The 19,200-nt window shown below is 43.4% G+C and overlaps 2 protein-coding genes across 3 annotated transcripts; both read right to left on the bottom strand.

Moving 5' to 3' along the window:
* Nucleotides 1–669: 669 nt before the first annotated feature.
* Nucleotides 670–11,428, bottom strand: LOC4352122 (serine/threonine-protein kinase TIO). Of its 2 annotated transcripts, none has more exons than XM_015762774.3 (23): nucleotides 11,038–11,428; nucleotides 10,833–10,952; nucleotides 10,643–10,717; nucleotides 9,967–10,059; nucleotides 9,800–9,874; nucleotides 9,624–9,716; nucleotides 9,134–9,197; nucleotides 8,552–8,636; nucleotides 7,864–7,936; nucleotides 7,715–7,783; nucleotides 7,546–7,623; nucleotides 7,356–7,458; nucleotides 7,151–7,285; nucleotides 6,258–6,396; nucleotides 5,857–6,028; nucleotides 5,170–5,268; nucleotides 4,524–5,081; nucleotides 2,497–3,642; nucleotides 2,189–2,422; nucleotides 1,922–2,065; nucleotides 1,775–1,855; nucleotides 1,461–1,649; nucleotides 670–1,096 (listed from the first exon to the last, which is right to left on the bottom strand). In XM_015762774.3, exons 2-23 carry the CDS (start codon nucleotides 10,920–10,922, stop codon nucleotides 851–853), a joined length of 4,041 nt encoding a protein of 1,346 aa, XP_015618260.1. In that variant the 5' UTR covers nucleotides 10,923–10,952; nucleotides 11,038–11,428; the 3' UTR covers nucleotides 670–850. The 2 variants fall into 2 exon arrangements, with proteins under 2 accessions (XP_015618260.1, XP_015618261.1); XM_015762775.3 differs by having other exon boundaries at nucleotides 11,090–11,211.
* Nucleotides 11,429–12,316: 888 nt separating this feature from the next.
* On the bottom strand, nucleotides 12,317–13,859 carry LOC136354834 (uncharacterized). Its single transcript, XM_066306597.1, has 5 exons — nucleotides 13,755–13,859; nucleotides 13,413–13,662; nucleotides 13,257–13,322; nucleotides 13,035–13,166; nucleotides 12,317–12,971 (listed from the first exon to the last, which is right to left on the bottom strand). Exons 2-5 carry the CDS (start codon nucleotides 13,555–13,557, stop codon nucleotides 12,682–12,684), a joined length of 633 nt encoding a protein of 210 aa, XP_066162694.1. The 5' UTR covers nucleotides 13,558–13,662; nucleotides 13,755–13,859; the 3' UTR covers nucleotides 12,317–12,681.
* Nucleotides 13,860–19,200: the final 5,341 nt, after the last annotated feature.

Raw genomic sequence — 19,200 nt, forward strand, 5'->3', positions numbered from 1 at the left:
TTGTGACTTATATTTTAGGATGAAGGGATTAACTGGCCCTATTAGCATGAGGCCCATCTTTAAGCTAGTTTCATGCTTGTTTAGTCCTTGCAATAATAGTTGTGCCGCTGACTTCCTCCGGCGAGCCCACCCGAGGCGGCTCGCTGCGTTCCTCCGCCGGCAGCGGTGGTGGCGACGTGGGGGGAGGCTCTCCTGCTCCCGCGTCGTCGCCGCCGCCGCCGCCTCGTCGCCCATCGCCCGTTGCCAGCCGCCGGAGTCCCGCCTCCCGCCTCCCCACTGACCTCCTCCCCACCCGCCATTGCCCTGCCCAGTGAGAGAAAAGAAGAGAGGAAGAGAGGTGGAGAGGGGAGGGGAAGAGGCTGACATGTGGGACCCACATGGGCCCCACGCTAAGTCAGCTGCAATGTTAGACAAAACCAGGTCAAAACCGTTGAGGGACCTAGTTTATACTGGTTTTGTAAGTTGAGAGATGCATTGTATCCGGTTTTGTGGTTGGAGGATGATTTTGTAATTCAATGACAAGTTGAGAGACCTTCGACCCCCCCCCCCCCCCCCCAAAAAAAAAAAGAAAAGAACCTGCCAAGAGCCCTTTACAGGCCGAAACCAGCGTCGGCCTCAAAACTAAAATGCTCTATACAAAGTACACTACCATGGTACCATGGTACATGATGAGCTGCAAATTTCATATGTCGGGTAATTATATGGATCAAGTCATATATATACAAATAGTTGATCCGTGATATACTGTACTACATTACAATTCCAGGACATTACAAAGATTTCAGATTCGCATTGCGGCGGCATGATCATGCCCCCGCCACGGCCGGGAGGAACCAGGGATGTCAAAGGCTCAAGGCTGGCAAGCCTTGGTCGCGATGGCAGAAGCATACTCAGAGATGGCTGGATCCGGCGATTGCCTCAGGTGCACGATGACCGGGAGCAGCTCCGACGATCGGAGGAAGAGCCGGCAGGCGGCGTGGTCGCACATCTTGCGCAGCGCGAAGAGCACGATCTTCAGCGGAGATTCTGTTAGCACGTCTTTCCTGCTGGGGCTCAGAGCCACGGTGGAGTAGCTACTGACCATCTTCAGCAGGGCCTGCATAGCAACAGGTCAGGGGATGAAAGAGTATGTTCAGATAGGCCAAGGTTGATGATAGCAGAAAAATGGGTGTAGGTTATGTTTTTTGTCAAGCCATCCAATTGTATAAAATGCCATTCATTTGATGCATGTTCCTGCATCATGTTTAGTTTCTCTAAAATGCATCATTAAGATAATACTACCACTGACTCAGCACAGTAATTTTGCATTTGCGGCTGATTTCATTTAGTAGCTTCATTCATTCAACCCACGATAACTGCAAGTCGTTTCCCTTGCTGTACAACTTAACAACGATAAAAATTGTGGACCTGTATTGAGAATAAGATGCATGAGCATGAGCAGTAAGCAACAGTTGGCAAACCTGAATTGCGCCCTGGGAGACAATATCTTCACAGAGTATGTTAGAGTTCCTCACTAGGTTACTCAACGCTCCTGCAGCATTGCCCTTGGTTTTATCCTCCTCAGGTGCAAGAAGTAGCTTGGTGAGTTGAGGAATGGACCGTCTAAGTTCTTCATATAGCATGTCGTTGTGATAAGCAGCATTTCCTACCTGAAATGGTAAGGATAAATCAGATTATGAGGTTAAACACATTAACAACACACTATTAGCACGATGCTGGTCTCCTGTTGATTGGTAAAATGCAACAAATATACAAGATCGCTTTAAAAACTTACAGCAAAGCATGCAAACTTCCGAGTGCGCTTGTCCGGGTCAGAGCATCTGTCAACTACCAGCTCAATTACCTTATTTGTTGCCTGTTCGCGGAAAACAAGGTTAAATATCTCTACAATAGTCCAAATGTGAATAAAATATTTTCTTACAAGTGAACTGTAGAAGTAGGAACTGTGGCGGCACATGTTGCCAATTGCACTGCAAGCTTTTGCTCTTAAATCAGGGTCCTCATTTGATAGAAAGTTCTTTAAATAACCAACCATGCCTGCTTTATCAATTGGTTCATAAAAGTCCTGGATACAAGCACAATTTGTGTTAATAAGTATTCATAGCCAAGATTCAACATTTCCATTTAGTAGCATATTTCTAGGGCACCTTGGAAATATGCCAAAAACGAAAGCCAATAAATGACAAACCTTTGACATCCGGGCAAGATCAGAAACTATCATGAGGAAGTCAAGCAATGTCTCTTTAGCAATAGGGCCTTTCAGTAATTTTTCAACCCTGCTATGATTTAGTAAACCTTCTCTAAGAAGCTGAGAAGCAAGTGGACGATACCCAACCATTTTGGCCACTATGGCCAAGGGCCTTGATAGATCTTCCATGTTAACATGATCAAAGCAGTGAAGTATACACCCGGGAACACTAACCTGAACGAATAAAATAAAGATAAAATTATGATCATGCACTAGTAAACAACAAGATTAGAGTCGATTGGTCAGACCTCTAGTAGAACTTGAATGTACTGAGCCATGTTTTTCTCAATAGTTTTCAGCATTTCCTTATTCTCAGTACCGATTCTTCCACCAGGTGATGCAATGCTAAGAAGGAAACCACTATTGATGGACGCCGATGTTGATGGCATGTTTGGAGAACTCTGCACTGCAACAAAGGGAAATGCTAAAATATCAACGACCGAGTTTATCAGCTCCCGAACCCCCTTTTTCCCACCACCAAGACCAGTCCAAGCTGCCAATGCCTTGAGGTGTGTATCAGACAGTAGGTCAGTTAAAAGCTTTACATGCTCCCTTCTATACAAAATTTCACGGAAAACACCACCAGGTAGACATTGAGATAAAGCCGAGAGAGTCCAGACAACTCCCAATGGTGATAATCCACTACGGTGTATTGAACCTTCTTTTTCATCAGATGGTTCCTTTGAGAATCCATCAGTAAGCAAGCGAATTAGGAGTTGTGGGATGCCAACAGAGCAGGCTTGTTCAATGGCCAATGGCCCACCCCATTTCAGTCTTGTTTCCAACAGCCCAACACACCCATCACGAAGGCCGAACAGATTTAGCAGACCAGCATTATATCGACAGAGTGCTTCACTACCATCAGATAGCCAAAGCTTCAGCAATGTGTGTATTGTTGCCATACGAGGAAACAATGCAAGGGCAGTTTCACACAGAGAAGATCTACTTTGCCCTCCATTTTCCAATGAAATAAGCGACGATAGTGCAAGCATTGCAGATGCACAGTGTGGCTGGAGGCAACTCTTGACTGTATCATCAACCGAAGAGAGATGCGCAAGAACAGAAAGTCGGGACCGCTGTTTCTTCTGGGAACTCGTTAAGATAATTGATGCTGAAGAATTCCCTTCTGACTTCAGGCATGCAGCTATTGTTGCCAGTGCAAGGCAACAGTGCACTACTAGGGCATGAGGATTGGATAGCCTGCATTTCTGATTACTGTTTTGCTTGGACTCCTTATTCAAATATGAGCCACACAGTGACAATAGAGAAAACATGTCAGATACAATTGTTCCATCTCCACCATGTTCTACTTCATTGACATTGGATGATGGATTTATTGGGCCACAAATCATAGCACAGAAAGAAGCATCCAGTAGACAAGCTCTTGAGATTAGCTGAAAGGCAACATTTCAGTGCATAAAGAATTATAATAAGAGATATAATTTCAGGAGCAAGTAAAGACGTGCTAAATTGCATTTTCAAAGTAAAAGAAACATTATAAAATTACTTACAAATAGTTCTTAGTGTAAACAAAGATTCAATCAATTGTGCTGTCCTTTTGCATTTACAATAGTTATAATGCAGATTCCAAGAAAAATCAAAGCATAATACAAGCTACGTTGATGTAAAAATATGTCATGTTTGTTTTTTTTTTAAAAAAAAATGAAATCAAGCCATTTTGATTTTATTCTTACTCATCAATCTCGTATGATAAAATCAGAATTAGGGAGAATAAATAGTTAAAGTAGTTTGATGATGAAACATGGTAGAATCAGAGAAAAAGGCAATGGATGATATTGTCCAAAAGTTGATGAGAACAGAAATAGCACTGAAGAATGTACTAGTTGATTGGATTATACTCCCTCCATTCCATATTATAAGTCATTTTGAGTTTTTCCTAACTCAATCTTCTTCAAGTTTGACCAAGTTTATATAATGATACAGCAATATTTTCAACACAAAAGAATATACTATAAAAAGAGATTAAAATGGTGAATATTTTCAACACAACAGATTTGGTGCTGTAGATGTTGGTACATTTTTTCTATAAACCTGGTCAAACTTGAAGAGGTTTGACTTAGGACAGACTCAAAATTACTTATATATAATATGGAAAGGAGGGAGTGGATAATAGCACCAACATCGCAATTGAGATTGATAGAATTAAGGCAATTTTTAATCCCATATTTTTAAGATTTTGTTAGACCCATAGCATTGAAGAGAGACATTTCAATATAATGTATTGGTCTGTATATTAAAAGCATGATAGAATTACCTGAAGAGAAGCATGAATAGCAGACTCCAAACCATTATGCAAGCAGTGATAAACAGCAACCTGCATCGGTTTTGAAGCCAGGAATGATTTGACAAATATATTTATCAGATGGGTAGAGTCTATATCTGATAATGAATCTTTTTTTTGTGAGGCTGGCAATGATCCTTGATCTTGCATTTTACCATCCAGTTTTGCATGAACTTGTCTCCATGAGTTAGCTAATGGAAATGAAAAATTATGTGTGCCAAGGGACATAATGTCAACAGCATGAGCTAGATACCAAATGGCCTTGCATGCCTCACAAGCTGCTGGTACCATGTTAGTGGACCCAGATACTATATCTGAACCTGAAGCTATTAGACACTCACATAAGAGTTCTAGTAACTGTGAACTCCTTGCATGATTGATGATCTTGATGAGACTTTCTTCCATTGGCTTTGGACTCTCAGAGGAGATACTTGTTTTCAATCCAGAAATAACCCGAGATAACATCAGAGCAAGGCATGCAGTCGACTCACGAGAGATTCTTCCAGATGGATCAATTGTAGAAACCAGAATCTGTAGGTATAAAAAAAGACCCTTGATAGTTAAATAGAAGACATGCACGCCAGATCAATGAAGCCTGAAGTGAGTAGCAAAGTGTGACCTGAGAATAAAGCTCATATAGAGAGGACCAGTGTCTGTCATAAGATTGCAGCACAGGACCTTCACTTGTATCAAGCAGCTTTCGTCCAATGGCTAGGCACTGACAAAAATACATCGTTGTGAAATGGAGTTAATAGCACCAAATAAATTTAGAAGAATTACTAGTATATTTTTTAAAAGAGTAAATTTCACAAAACTACAAGTATTTTGACCAAATTATCACAAAACTATAGATTTAAGGAGTTGTATCACAAAACTACATATTTAACACCAAATTTATCACAAAACTACAGATTTTAGGTTAAATATCACAAAAATGCATATTTAATATTGAACTTATCACAAAACTACAACTTTTGGAGTTTAAATCCTTAGCACCATTGTTATGGTGGAGCTATAAACATTATTAGTTGTGATTAAATTGGTTCTAAACCTGTAGTTTTGTGATAATTTAGTTACTAAACATGTAGTTTTGTGACACTTCATCTTAAATGTGTAGTTTTGTGATAAATTTGGTGTTAAATGTGTAGTTTTGTGATACACCGAGTTAAATTTGTAGTTTTATGATAATTTGGTCATAGTATCTGTAGAAATTGTAAATTGCAAAGCATGTTATTGATATATGCCACAGAATGGGGGTTGCTTAAATTTGCTATTCAATCTTGGAGAAGTTCAAAAACCACCGTACCTTCACTGCAAAGCTGTAAGCATCTGAAATCTTAGTTTTGATAATGACACTTGTACACTCAAGAAACATGCAGATTATGTCATCAATTGCTGCAAAAGATTGATATGACCCTGCTTCAATTAAATTTTTTACAATCCTGAGTGATTGGTTTGCATCATCAATATTCAGTTCCCTGTGTAGGTTGACCAACAATAAATTGCTGTTAGATGATAGCGGCATATTGTATACATGAAATAGATATCGGATGCATACAGGCCAAAATAATAAAATATGAGCAATGCTCTTGATAATTTGTGTGCAAGTGCTAGCAACTGTATTGCAATAAGTTCCTTTTCCATGTTTCACAACAAAGCAAAAAAATTAATGGTTCATGTCAAAGGATAAAGCGTTGGCAAATATACCTGGGTGAAGTAGAAGTATTGCTCAACCAAATTTTGATGGGGCTGAGGGCAGTTGACAGCGCTTCACTATCTTCAATAATGGCATTTGCACCTTTTACTGTTTGTGAAGTTTTTTCCAGCTTATCTAAAGCTGAACATTCTGCACCAAAGTGATAGAAAAGCCCGTGCTGTTTAGTAGGTTATAAATGTTCACGGTTATAAGGGTTAAGAAACTACAGTCAGATGTATATTATGATAAGATACCATGAGTTATGTGAATATGTGATTCCATTAATACTGTGAACTGCCATGGTTTCCCAAAAAAAGGAATCAATCAGCCATCTACACATAGATGTGTCCACACAATCCAATTACTAAAGCAAGGGTGAAGTCCACTTTTGGATTCTAATTTTTACCCTAAGCTCAAAAGCAGCTTATTTCAAAACAAATAATAGAAAAACCTTATCCGCCAGAGGTTTTGAATGACATAGGGGTAGCTTTCACTGATATAAATTCCTATCAGGTAAGTTTCATTGACATAGACCTAACTAGTGGTATCCATGTCACCTCTACACCAGTCATATTCAATGAAAACCACAATACAATATCTTCCAATGTGTTATTTGTTCAGATTTAAAAGTTGAGGGTGAAACAGCCATTTTCAGTTCTGGTGAAAAATGGACTACACAAAGAGTGCTAAAAATGGGCTTCAACCTGAAAAAAGTTTTTATAGATGCCCCAAACATACTTATCTACATTGACCTATCCACCAGAAATTAGTATAGAGCACACCATTGCCACCACAGCTTGCGGAGAAATATATGTTGATAAATGTTTTTTTGGAAAATAGCCACTACCCCAATTAACATTACTCACAAGTCATAATTCGAAAAACTGTTTGGATAATAACATGCCTGACAGAATGCTGATGTCAGAACCAGGACCAGTAGCTGAACCATGATGATCCTCAGCAGCATGCTTAGGGCCTTCCACTTTTTTGTTGTTTTGTTTATCGTAAACAATTTCCCTGTTTTCAACAGTATTTCTACCTGCCATGAATTCAGTTAGGTTCAAAATTAAGAACAATATTAAATGTCTAGGATGATGGAGACAATTTACTTTGTGGATCAGTAACAGGAGGTTGTTTCCTGGACGTTTGGATTTCATCTGCTTTCCAGGTAGCCTCAGATCCTTTAACTTCATAAGGAACAGTTCCATTGTCCTGGGAAAATGTAAAAACAATACTATATTATCACTACAGAACTTTATGTTATGCAAAATTGCAAACATATATTCTGTAGAAACTTACAGCAGCTGGCTCCACTGAATCGTCTTTGACAAATGGGTGCTCCAACAATGCTGGCCAGGTTAATCTACTCTGAGGCGACTGCTTTTGTCATATACAGAATTAGCAAAGAAAAGGATGGATCAACAAACTCAATAGCTGCAGTCAAGGAGAAAAATAAAATCATTTGGACCTTATTTAATAAACCCTTTAAGAAGCTCTTAAAATGTGCACTCATATTTTCTGGATATTTCACAGGATCCTGCCACGACATTATATAGACCATATGTCAATTTTGACAATGAAGATAAGGTATTTGAAAAATGAAGTCAATGAGCCAACCTTGACAATGTGCCGTATAAGTGCATAGACTGAATTTGTATAAAAAGGGGGCTGTCCAACAAATAGTTCATACCTGACCAACCAACCAGAAAAGTTAGCTTGAGGTGTCAGGCAAGTTGGAAGTGGTGGAATATTGTTTTATATATAAAAAAGAGCAGAGCAATGCATTTGCCATGATCATTTTCTAGCAGAAAGCCACCAACCTTGCTATGCAAGGCTAAGTAAGGGTGAGAAAGGGAAGCAAATATACCCTTAAGAAACAGATTAAGTAGATGAGTTTTTCATTGAAAAATTGTGCATGGACATCTTCTAACATAGTAAACTAAAGAGAAGAACAAATCTAGGCATCATGGCTGGCAATTTATGTACATTTAATCCACAAGGAGTGTTATGCCTTGCTTACATCATCTGGGAACAACTGGGATGTGCAAACTGTATTGCGATGTAAAAATGAAATGGATTGTGGTTCTCACTCTTCAAATCATGCATGCGCTAGAGAATGTCTGGAATCAAAGATATATTATGTTGGTTTGTTCTATTTATCTCTAACGGTGGTTTGTGCCTACAGCTAAGCCATACAAGTCACACAAAAGGAAACAAGAAAGTATGGCACTACATGTACAAAAGTCAATGACAAGAGATACTTATTTAGTAACAGAGCATCGATACAAAATAAGAGCCCACATACAAGATGACGCCAAGGGACCACAAATCTGCTGTGTGGTTGTAAGGTTGTTCCCTCACAAGTTCTGGAGCCATGTATAGAGGTGTTCCTGGGTGGAAGAAGAATGTTTAGTAGAACAGGTAGCCAGAAAAAAGGAAATCAGTTCACATGAGTATACCTGAGTCACTATAATCTAGGAAAGGACCAGAAAGGGGAATGTCAATCAAAAGCAGGCATCATAGCATTTCAAGTATTGGTTGTTCATGAAAGAACTGTCTAGGATTATTGTAAAGTCAACTACAATATCTACTTTCAGAAACAAACCTGTTGGAAGACAGCTATGACATGTATTTTACAGTTTATTTATCCTTAATGATTATTATTATTTCAATATTTGGGAAAAACAGCATGTTAAGTTTCATACCGAATTGCCAGTAGCTAATATATGGATAGAGGAATGGATTTACAAGACTAGAAGGCATATAGTGCTAAATAAAAACTGAAACATGCTAAAAGACACATACAGAGAAGTACCTTCCATAGAACGTAAAACAACAGTACTACCATGGAAAGAAGCTCAACTATCATGCAAAGATGAAAAGGTACCTTTTATAGAACGTAACACAACAGTATTAGCTGACATGGCACGAGCAAACCCAAAATCACAGAGCTGGGAATTAGAAAAAGGAAATGCAATTTAAAACAAATATATATAGTAAATAAGAATAAATAAAGCAAAACAGTACGCAGTTGTGTCATATACTCATATATAGTAGCGATCAACTCCCGGTGCATAAATAGGACTATGAGGTAAGGATTGTGGTTATTGAGACAAGACTTCTTTTACAAACATGAATAGACAATTAGAAACAACTATGAGCATCATACTGTGAAGCTAGACAAAATCAGAGAACTTAAAAACATAGGATAGTGTTGCTGCAAGATATAGAATTAGGTGCAATGTATAACATTTTCGATGAAGCAAATAGTCTGCAGAACAGATGATATACTAAAAGGCATTACTTTTATCTAACAAAAAGTGTTTAGCTAATAGAACAAGCAGCCATTGGCAACATTGATGTGGCAAAATATATACCTTGACAACAGATCCTTTCCCAATAAGGATGTTCTGAGGTTTCATATCCCGATGGATAATACGATTGGAGTGCAAGTAATGCAGTGCCTTAACCTGAAATAAGGAGATTTGCTGAAATGAAGACAACCAGAGAAGTCCAGTAGTGTGTAAGAAACAAGAAACTTTTTAGTGCATACCAGCTGCTTAGCAATTGCTTGAACCTGTTCTTCTGGAAGGCACTTATCATCCTCAAGCACCTCAAACAGCTCTCCCTGAGACAACCATTATATATGAAGTTTAACCAACTAAATTCCACTGCAAAACCAATTGTTGGTGAAAACTACACTGAAAAATCAACCTGTACCTGAGCAAACTCTGTTACCACACAAAATTCCTGAGGGGTTTCAAATGAATCGATCATTTCGATTATATTCTCATGTTTGAGTTTCCTCAGAATCTAAAAAAATGATGGCAGCAAACAGTAAGATGGAGGAAGCGCCATATTTAAGATATGTAAACAAAATAATTTCTACTAGTTTGAAGTTCTAGCTACATGAGAAATGTCTTATGGCGAACTAAATCAAAGCAACATTTGTGATTTCCAAGGTGCTGTATATATTAATTTTGCATTGTTCAGTAAACCATGAGAAATGTCCTGTGGCGAACTAAACAAAGCAACATCTGTGATTTTCAAGGTGCTCTATGCATTAATTTTGCAATGTTCAGTAAACCATGGGGGGAGCTCAGCCGTATCCCACAATAAATTCATCCTCAAAATCAAATTCCATCCCCATTGCCACCTTAAAAGAATCCAAAACAGGCATTTGAAGATTTCCGCGCAGATTCTAGCCCCCAAGGGTCAAGGGTTAATTCAATTAGCACTAAATATCAAATTGCACAAACAAGGCATGAGACCCTTGACGTCATGAGTCCTCAGAGAAGCAGCGCATCTCCCGGGAGCACTTGCAAGTAGAGATGAAATTGAAACATTTTATTCCCTAAGCAGAATCTCAAGTAGATAAATTAATAGCTACGATTACCTCAATCTCCTGCCTTAGATTATGTATATCTTTGTCAGTCTTCCCATGCTTAAGGATAAACTTCATAGCTACCGTCTGAAACAAATTTAAACAGAAGCAATCAAACTTCCGAGCAAAACTAGCAGAAAAAAAAAAGAAAAAAGAATTAACCATTCCATTTCACCGTACGAGCGGAATCCAGAGCACGAACCTGGCGAGTGTACTTGCGCCTTCCCATGTACACCTTCCCGAAGGAGCCCTCCCCAACGAGCACGATGACATGGTAATCTTCTATCCCCATCACCACCCACCCACTAGGCTCACACAAACCCTGGTAGCAATCCACACCGCAACGATTAATCGCGCGAAAATCAAAGCCCAAAAATACAGTGAAGGTGGGGGAAAAAAATAGTCACCGGTGATCGACTACCGCCTCCGGAGCAGCAGCCCGGGTGGGCGGAACCCTACCTTCCCAACGACGAGACAATCGAGGAGGTTCCAGTCGAGAGGGGGACCTGATTCGTGCGGTGCGCGGCGCCGCGCGGCCGATGGGGGAAGCACGGAGCGGAGGCGGGGGATCTCGCGAGAGCAGAAGACTTGGGGGCGGATCTCGTCGGGGGCTCGCCGGAGATCGCCGGATCCGGCCGCCGGAGGGGAGGGGGAAGGGAGGAGCTCGTGGGGGGATAAGGCTATGGGCTTTCTCTCTCTACAGGGTTGTGGGTGGGATATTCCCCTCAAATTCTAGGGTTTCAATTATTTTCCCGCTCGCTGCGCGAATTTGGAACTGACGAACTAGGCGTCGCGGATAGAGAGGACAAAGCTGGCTAACGGCCCACTTCTTATTGGGCCTAGTAACGGCTAGTTTCAGTCTCACCTGCATATTTCACTTGGAACAAAGTCAATTAAGTAACAGAATTTTTTTTATTTATAATTTTTTTTATTAAAAGTTTTACAAAAATAATTTTCCATTTTGAAAATTGACGGAAGTAGTCGCCTACTGCCCTCTGGGAAAAATCGCCCTCCCAGAGGGCGGCGAAAATGACGTGGCAGCCGGCCGTTCGCTCTCGGGCGACGGCCGTCAACGAAATTTGCAGGCGGCCCCCTTGCCGCCCTCCGCTAGGGCGATTTTATACTGTGCGGGGGGCCGCCTGCAAATGGGCGGCGAGGGGGGCATGGAATTTTGCAGGCGGCCCCCTTGCCGCCCTCCGCTAGGGCGATTTTGTACTGTGGGGGGGCCGCCTGCAAATGGGCGGCGAGGGGGCATGGAATTTTGCAGGCGGCCCCCTTGCCGCCCTGGGGGAGGGCGATTTTATAATGTGCTCTATATTTTTGTATAAATATCAATAGTTATCAAATCTTTTTATATTGAAAACTATACAAGATTAAAATCTCCAAGACTGGTAAAATACAATTTTATTATTTTTTAGGGCATATTTGGATTGTTACCGTACAAATATTTTATTAGTGCCAAAATATAAGCAAGTTTTGGCACTACCAAATATTTGGTAAGGCAAAATTGCATTTGATCATATTTGGTTTGCTGCCAAAATGTAAAATTGTAGTGAAGAATGTTCTACATAATCTCAAATCTAGATTACGTATTACCAATGAATAGGCTTCCATTTTCGTGTGTGGTGTGCTAGTGGGAAAGAAGATATGAAGAGGTTGCCTTCAGATTGTCAATTATATAGCGTCGTTTTCACTGCAATATATGTGAACTCAATGAGATACATTATTCATTAGATGTGACAAGACGATCACGCGTGGGCGTGATTCACTTTATGTCAACAGGCAGCGCCGAAAGTTGATAGTGATAACTCGAGCTGCCGCTTTTCATGTGTGCTGTTGTGGACTGTGCGCGCTACTGGATCTGACACTACCGTGAAGCGCCGAAAGTGTGTTGTCGTGAGCATAAGTTGTTCTAGCACCATATGAATGAAAAGAACTATGTAGACGAGACAAACACAAGTAGTACTGCAGTAGTAATAGCAAAAGTAGTACTGCTTTACAAGTTTGTAAGCCAAAAGAAACGGTCACATAAGGACTGAAGAGGTAGAACACTACTGACGAGGCCTCTTACCCCTGTCCCTCCTACCCTGCGCCCTAATGTGCCCCTGGGAGTACGTGAGTCGGTCCGGGGGTACGGCACGGCCAACCCGTCCTGCCTGTACAGGTGTGACCTCTGGCTGCTCCTGAGTGTGCGCCTCTGGAGCTCCTCCAAGCTGAGAGGAGCCTAGTACGTCGTGGTGGTGTGCACCGTGCAAGTCGTCGTCGTAGAACTGGCTAGTAGGACCAGTCCTACCGGTGTGAGACGAAGAGGCCCCAGTACCGAAGATCCCGGCTGCAAATCCTGCTGGACAAGGACCATCAGTTTCGTACAAGTATTTAACAGTAGTAATAAAAAGTAAAGTACCGTGTGGGCGAGGGATCGACGCTCCGTGAGAGGAAGAGCTGGCGAACGCGCCCGAAGAGGTGGCGAACGCCCCTGCGGAGCTCGCGGAAGCGCCGGTCGTGCCTGCGAACGCGCTCGAAGGCAGACGAGGTCCTGCGATGAGGAAACATGCAGTTAAAACATGGTGACATATTCGTGCAAAAGCTGAAACAAAAATGAACTAATATGTGGGCTGAACTGTACCGTGCGAAACCGGTGCTGTAGGTCGCACTGCTCCGAAGCTAGGGGCGCTCGAAGGCAAACGAGGTCCTGCGAGAATGGAACATCAAGTTACGACGGGGTGATGTTTTCGTAGAAAAACAGAAACAAAACTTAAGAAACCTCTGGGCTGAGCAGTACCGTGCGAAACAGGTGCCGTAGGTCGAGGTCCTGCTCCGACGGTAGGCGCGCGAGGCCGTGGTTGTACCGGACCAGCTGGAGGTACGACGTCCACGGCGCTGCGACAGGAGAAGACGCGCATGACCGCACGCATCTTCTCCTGCATCCGGTCGAAGGTCACCCTCTGCTCAACGTCAGTCAAGTGCAAACCTCTGTTCAACCTCACTTGGACTGCGGTGATATCGGCACTGATATCCCGTGCGGCATCAGCCTATGCAAGATGGAAATAAAAAATTCAGTAGTTGTCCTATATTATGCAAGATAAATGAAATAATTGTAAGAAGTAATACAAATTGGACGTACCGCCACGAAGTAGTCTCGGTCACGGTGCGTGGGATACGCGTCCGTGACAGCGGCAACGTGCGGCTCTGGGGCGTCTGGAGTGAAGGTCACACGCGCACGAGTGCGAGGAACGTACCAGCGAAGGTAGTCACGGTAGTTCTCCTCCGTGTGTGGGAAGAGCTCGTTGATCACCTCCTCTGTAGCTAACACCCAGTCGTCAACGTACTGCTGTACACGTGGAGCCCAAAGTGCGACTGCTAGCTGTCCCCGTCGAGTCAACCTGTGAAGAGAGGTAAATTATATGGCTCGATGAAGTAATTATCATAAAAATTTAGAAATGAACAATTCGAACTCACGAGTGGTCGGCAGGGAGGACGGTCGGCTGCACGTTTCCCGGAAACACCTGCCTAAGTCCGAACTGTCTCATCACACGCTGCGGGCAGTGAGGCTCAACGAAAATGTCGAACACCATCGGCAGGATGGTGAGCCAGTAAGCCTGGTCGCGTGTGCACAAGGACGAAAGTCCTAGCGGTGCTCTCGCAGCGACGGCCTCTTCTGTGTACGGCTCCCAGATGACGTCGCTCGGCTGGAGACGGTCAAACTCGAACACGAAGTCCGGGTAACCACGTCTCACCTGGACGTGAGCGTAACGACGCTGCAATAAACATGATCGGAATTAGACATGTTATGTGAAGAAAAAAAAAGAAGACGACTGATAAACTTATAACGCAGCGAAGTTGCACTAACCCCACGTCGACACCAGTAAGTCCCTATCGTGGGACCGTCCTCTGGCCACTGCGCGCTGCGACCAACCCCGTAGGGTGCGCTGTCCACCACTGGTCGACCTATGGCAAACCTCTCGGCTGCCCAAAGCTGAAGCAACATAGGGCAGCCAGCGATGATCGCTCCCGCGTCAGTCTTCGTGCACGCCTCACAGAGGGCACGGTACGTGGCTGCTAGCACGGCAGAACCCCAGCTCCACTGCGGCACGTCCTGTGGCTGAGCATCCGCGATGGACCGTGCGTAGTGGACCAGCCGGAAGTCCACAGCGTGCCTGTGGGTGCTAGTGAACATCACCCACCCGAACAACCACAATAGGTACGCCTCAAGGGAGCGTCGGACCGAGTAATCATCAGCGTCAGGGTGCAGAAGGTCCGCCTACAATTAAGAATGAAATGTTAGTACAAAACACTCATCCGGTCGCAAATAAGCATGTATGATAATAACAACTTATTTACTTACAGTGAACTGGAGCAACCAAGCCTTGCTAGGCCCGACTGTAGAGTACGGAGGAAGGGTGTTGGCCGGTCCTAGGTGTGGAAGGCGCATCACCTGCTCGAAGCGGGTAGTGATATCCTCCTTCCACCCAAAAACACCGTCCACGGGACCAACTGGTGCTCCCGCCAGCGGTAGCCCGAGCAGGTACGACACGTCCTGCAGTGTCGGAGCCATCTCCCCACAGGGAAGGTGGAACGTGTGCGTCTCAGGTCTCCAGCGGTCTACAAGAGCGGCAAGGAGTGACCGGTCTACATCCCACCGCTTCGCTGGGTCACGGTCGTCTGCCGCTGCCTCAACAAGCCTACAAAGTGGTAGAAGGCCTGCCGCACGCAACCTGTATAGAGCAAACTTCAAACATAAGTACAACACAAAGCAAAGTTGAGTTGAAATGTGAACATACGCGTACCAAGGAACGTGACGGGGGTCGACACGCAACCACTCGCGCGACGTGCGTGGACGGAAGGTGCCGAGCTGTGCACCCTCGACTGCTGACAGGAACGAGCGGTGGTTCCTGTCAATCCCACGGTTCAACAGCGCCGGTGTGTCGTACGCCATACCTGCATCAAATAGGTTGATCAGAAACATATAAATAATTAGTTCAACATAAGTAATAAATGTTCATAAGCGAATTACTAACACATATTAAACAAGAGTACAAACAAACAAAAGTGTTTAGTCCGAACACTCATCACGATAACATTATGATACAACACCGAATAGTTCGCAATACTACTAGTACAACAATAGTCGGAGGTACTCATTACAACAACATTGAATTGAAATTACACGATAGAAGTATTTAGTCCGAACACTCATTACATCACAACAGCATTTTATTTCCTAAATCGAAAGCATTGTTACACCATGGAATCGCCTGCTGCGCGACGACGCCTTGGCATTGCGCGCCTGCTTGTTGTTCCTTCACCAGGTGGTCGCCTACCATCACTTGCCTGGCCAGATGGACTAGCATCTGCGCCGCTTGGAACTTCTGCATTCTTCGGGCATTTCTTGTAAGTATGGCCGCGCAGATCACACTTGCTGCAGTGTAAAGTCCTCCCACCTGCTTCTGACTCATCCATATCATTTCTGATGCGTCTAGTTTGGCGTCGACCCTTTTTCACCCTTAACTTAGATGGATCTGGAATATAAAAAACTTGGGCACTCAGCGTTGTGTAAGATCCTGAGATCCCGAACCCATATATCTCCTCACTCCATGTATGAAAGATTGCTTCTTTCCTGAAATAATTTGAGACGTACACATTGGGAGATATGCCACAATCACCGGCAGCAGCAAGAACGTGTGAGCAAGGAAGGTGATGAAGCTTCGGCTTCATACAACTGCAGGTACATCCACCATCCGCCTTCAAGACACATTCCTGCACGGCTTGCTTGCGATAGATACCACGCCTGCTCCTATCAACACACATTATTTCATACCGATGCACTTGTGTGCCTTGAGCAACAACTCGATGTCTCCGTGCCTTTTTGATTTTATCTTCCATGTACTTTGTCACTACGTTGCCAAACACTATGTTGTTATCGGCCATGGACGGACCAATTTTCTTGTATCGATCCCTAAAGTACGCTTGCGTGCCGTGAAGGATGAATACAACAATAGCAACCAATGGAAGTACCCGAACTCCTCGCATTACCCAGTTGTACACCTCTGCCAAATTGGTTGTCATTATGCCATACCGAGATCCATCGGTGTCGAACAATAGAGACCACTTCTCCTTAGGCTCATTCTCAATCCACTGAGTGAAATTTCTGATGGACGACCCTGACCTCCTTCTCATTGTTGGTGGGTCATCATGTAATGCACCAAGAGGTATGGGAGGCTCGTCACCTTCAACTAGTGGTCTGCGAGATTGCTCATCTGTTTGCTTCGTTGTCAACTCATCCAACTTGTCCCACAACTCATTAAATTTCTTCTCTTGGTTCTGTGCACAGAGCCTCTTAAAGAGCTCCATAAGATGCTTGTTCTTGAATTGCTTGTAGAAATTTGCACCCATGTGACGCATGCACCACCGACTCCGAACATCAGGCCACTTAGCTGGAAGTCCCTTCTCATCCCAACCGTTCTGCAAGTAGTCAATAGCCCGCAACATACCCGCATGACGATCATGTATAAGGCAAACGTTGGGCCTCATACGCACCACTGCAATGTGCACTCTCTCTAGGAACCAGTACCAGCTTTCAGTGTTCTCACTCTCTACAAATGCAAAAGCCATAGGTAGAACCTGGTTGTTCCCATCACACCCAATTGCTGTCAATATCTGACCTCGGTATTTACCTGTCATAAAAGTTCCATCTATGCATAGAACAGGTCGACAATGCACAAAAGCATTGATGCAAGCACCCAATGAGAAAAAGGCTCTTTGCAGCACACTCTTTGTTCGATCATCAACCGATGTAAATATATGTAGGTCATAGTACGTATTATTATTCCTCTGGGCAATGGTGGCTAACAAACGAGGCAAATTATCATAAGAAGCTTCAAATGTGCCATACCTCATCTCAATGATCTTTTGTTTGGCTCTCCAGGCCTTTGCATAGCTTATGGTGTACTTGAATTTGTTCTCGATGTGCCTAATAATTGATTTTGGTTCAAAGCCAATGTTACCAACAACACTGCTGTACATCTCACTTGCCACAAAAGCTGAAGTGATGTTTCGGTGATACTTCTCCACCCCTTGTAAGTAGCACTTGTGCTCGGTCACAATGCTAACTTTCCAATAATCATTCCATTTACCCTTATATGCATGGACACGCCACGGACAATCTTCCTTCATGCACCTCACTTCATACACATAATTTGTTGACTTGACCACCCTAAACTCTCTCTGCAAGGAAACTGCCCAATGCTTCACCGCCTCCTTCATCTCATCCTTATGAGCATACCTTGCACCCTCAATTACCTCGTTCTCCTTATACTCCCAGGGTACATGATCACCCTCTGATATAACAAGTCCAGAGAAGTCCTCATTTGCCCAATCAGTGGCCATTACATCACCTTCCTCATCGGATGATGCGTCGTCGTCCGCTTCCTCATTATCCGAATCTTCCCTCTCCATTTCATCAACAATTATACCGACTCTCTCCCCCTCATCCGCCATGCCCATAGCCTGCTCCTCCCTTGGTTGATTTTCCTCATTTTGCATCGATGGTCCAACAACATCCCCTGCATTGATAGGACCCTCTACATCTTCGGTTTGCATTGAAACATTTATATCTTTCTCTTGTACCGACACAAATATAACGAGGGGCCATGACCGTTCAAAAGCCATTTCCACATACCGTCTCCAAGCATCAGTGCTGTCCATCGGCATTAGTTCCCAAAAATAACCTTCTGTTGCACGACTCACTACAACTGACACTGACATTGTGTAGACTTCTTGGTCTATTCTAAATCCTCTCAACAACCAACTATAAATTGACTGAAATGTTCTCTCCGCAGGCCTATCGATGCCCTTAGATGTCATTACAAAATCTGACAGATCAACACCATCTGGACCAAATCTAATATTTCCTTCACCGTGAACTATCTGAAATGTGACCTTACTTGACATTGTGCCTGATGAAAACAATAACTGCGTTAACCTCGCGTTTCTGTACTACGCCCTAAGTTACATTCTCTACAATATTGTTCTCTAAATTTCTAAAATTACGTTACATTCTCCAGATCAAACTAAACTATATCTTACAATTAACACTACTGTCTATGTCTCAATTCATACTATTATATTCTATGCTCTGGATCTACACATATGTGCTGTGTGCTACAGATGTGCTAAAATATATGGAACTAAAACTAAAACGCAACATATATACTCAAACATAACATATTAGTACAAATGCAAAAGATGTATGGGAGCATACCTGTGATGAATTGAGCGAACCAGCAGGGCTTCGCCGCTCCCCTTCTGCTGCCCTCCCCTCTCTCTCTTTCGTTTTTTTTGGATTTTTAGTGAATATAATGAAATTTCACAGAGGAGGGACTGGGCTTTATAGGGGGGAGGCAAAAATCGCCCTCCCCCAGGGCGGCAAGGGGGCCGCCTGCAAAATTCCATGCCCCCTCGCCGCCCATTTGCAGGCGGCCCCCCCCACAGTACAAAATCGCCCTAGCGGAGGGCGGCAAGGGGGCCGCCTGCAAAATTCCATGCCCCCCCTCGCCGCCCATTTGCAGGCG

This window comes from Oryza sativa, chromosome 12, assembly GCF_034140825.1.
Source record: "Oryza sativa Japonica Group chromosome 12, ASM3414082v1".
Classification (NCBI taxonomy): domain Eukaryota; kingdom Viridiplantae; phylum Streptophyta; class Magnoliopsida; order Poales; family Poaceae; genus Oryza; species Oryza sativa.

Excerpts from the sequence above, each read along its gene's own strand:
- LOC136354834 (XM_066306597.1), bottom strand. The coding sequence starts at position 13,557 with ATGCAGGAGAAGATGCGTGCGGTCATGCGCGTCTTCTCCTGTCGCAGC. Across the intron at positions 13,167-13,256 it reads TACAGCACCGGTTTCGCACG|GACCTCGTCTGCCTTCGAGC; the intron begins GTACAGTTCAGC and ends TCCTCATCGCAG. Across the intron at positions 12,972-13,034 it reads GTCGATCCCTCGCCCACACG|GATTTGCAGCCGGGATCTTC; the intron begins GTACTTTACTTT and ends CTTGTCCAGCAG.
- LOC4352122 (XM_015762774.3), bottom strand. The coding sequence starts at position 10,922 with ATGGGGATAGAAGATTACCATGTCATCGTGCTCGTTGGGGAGGGCTCC. Across the intron at positions 7,286-7,355 it reads TCCTGTTACTGATCCACAAA|GTAGAAATACTGTTGAAAAC; the intron begins GTAAATTGTCTC and ends AATTCATGGCAG. Across the intron at positions 5,269-5,856 it reads CTTACAGCTTTGCAGTGAAG|TGCCTAGCCATTGGACGAAA; the intron begins GTACGGTGGTTT and ends TATTTTTGTCAG.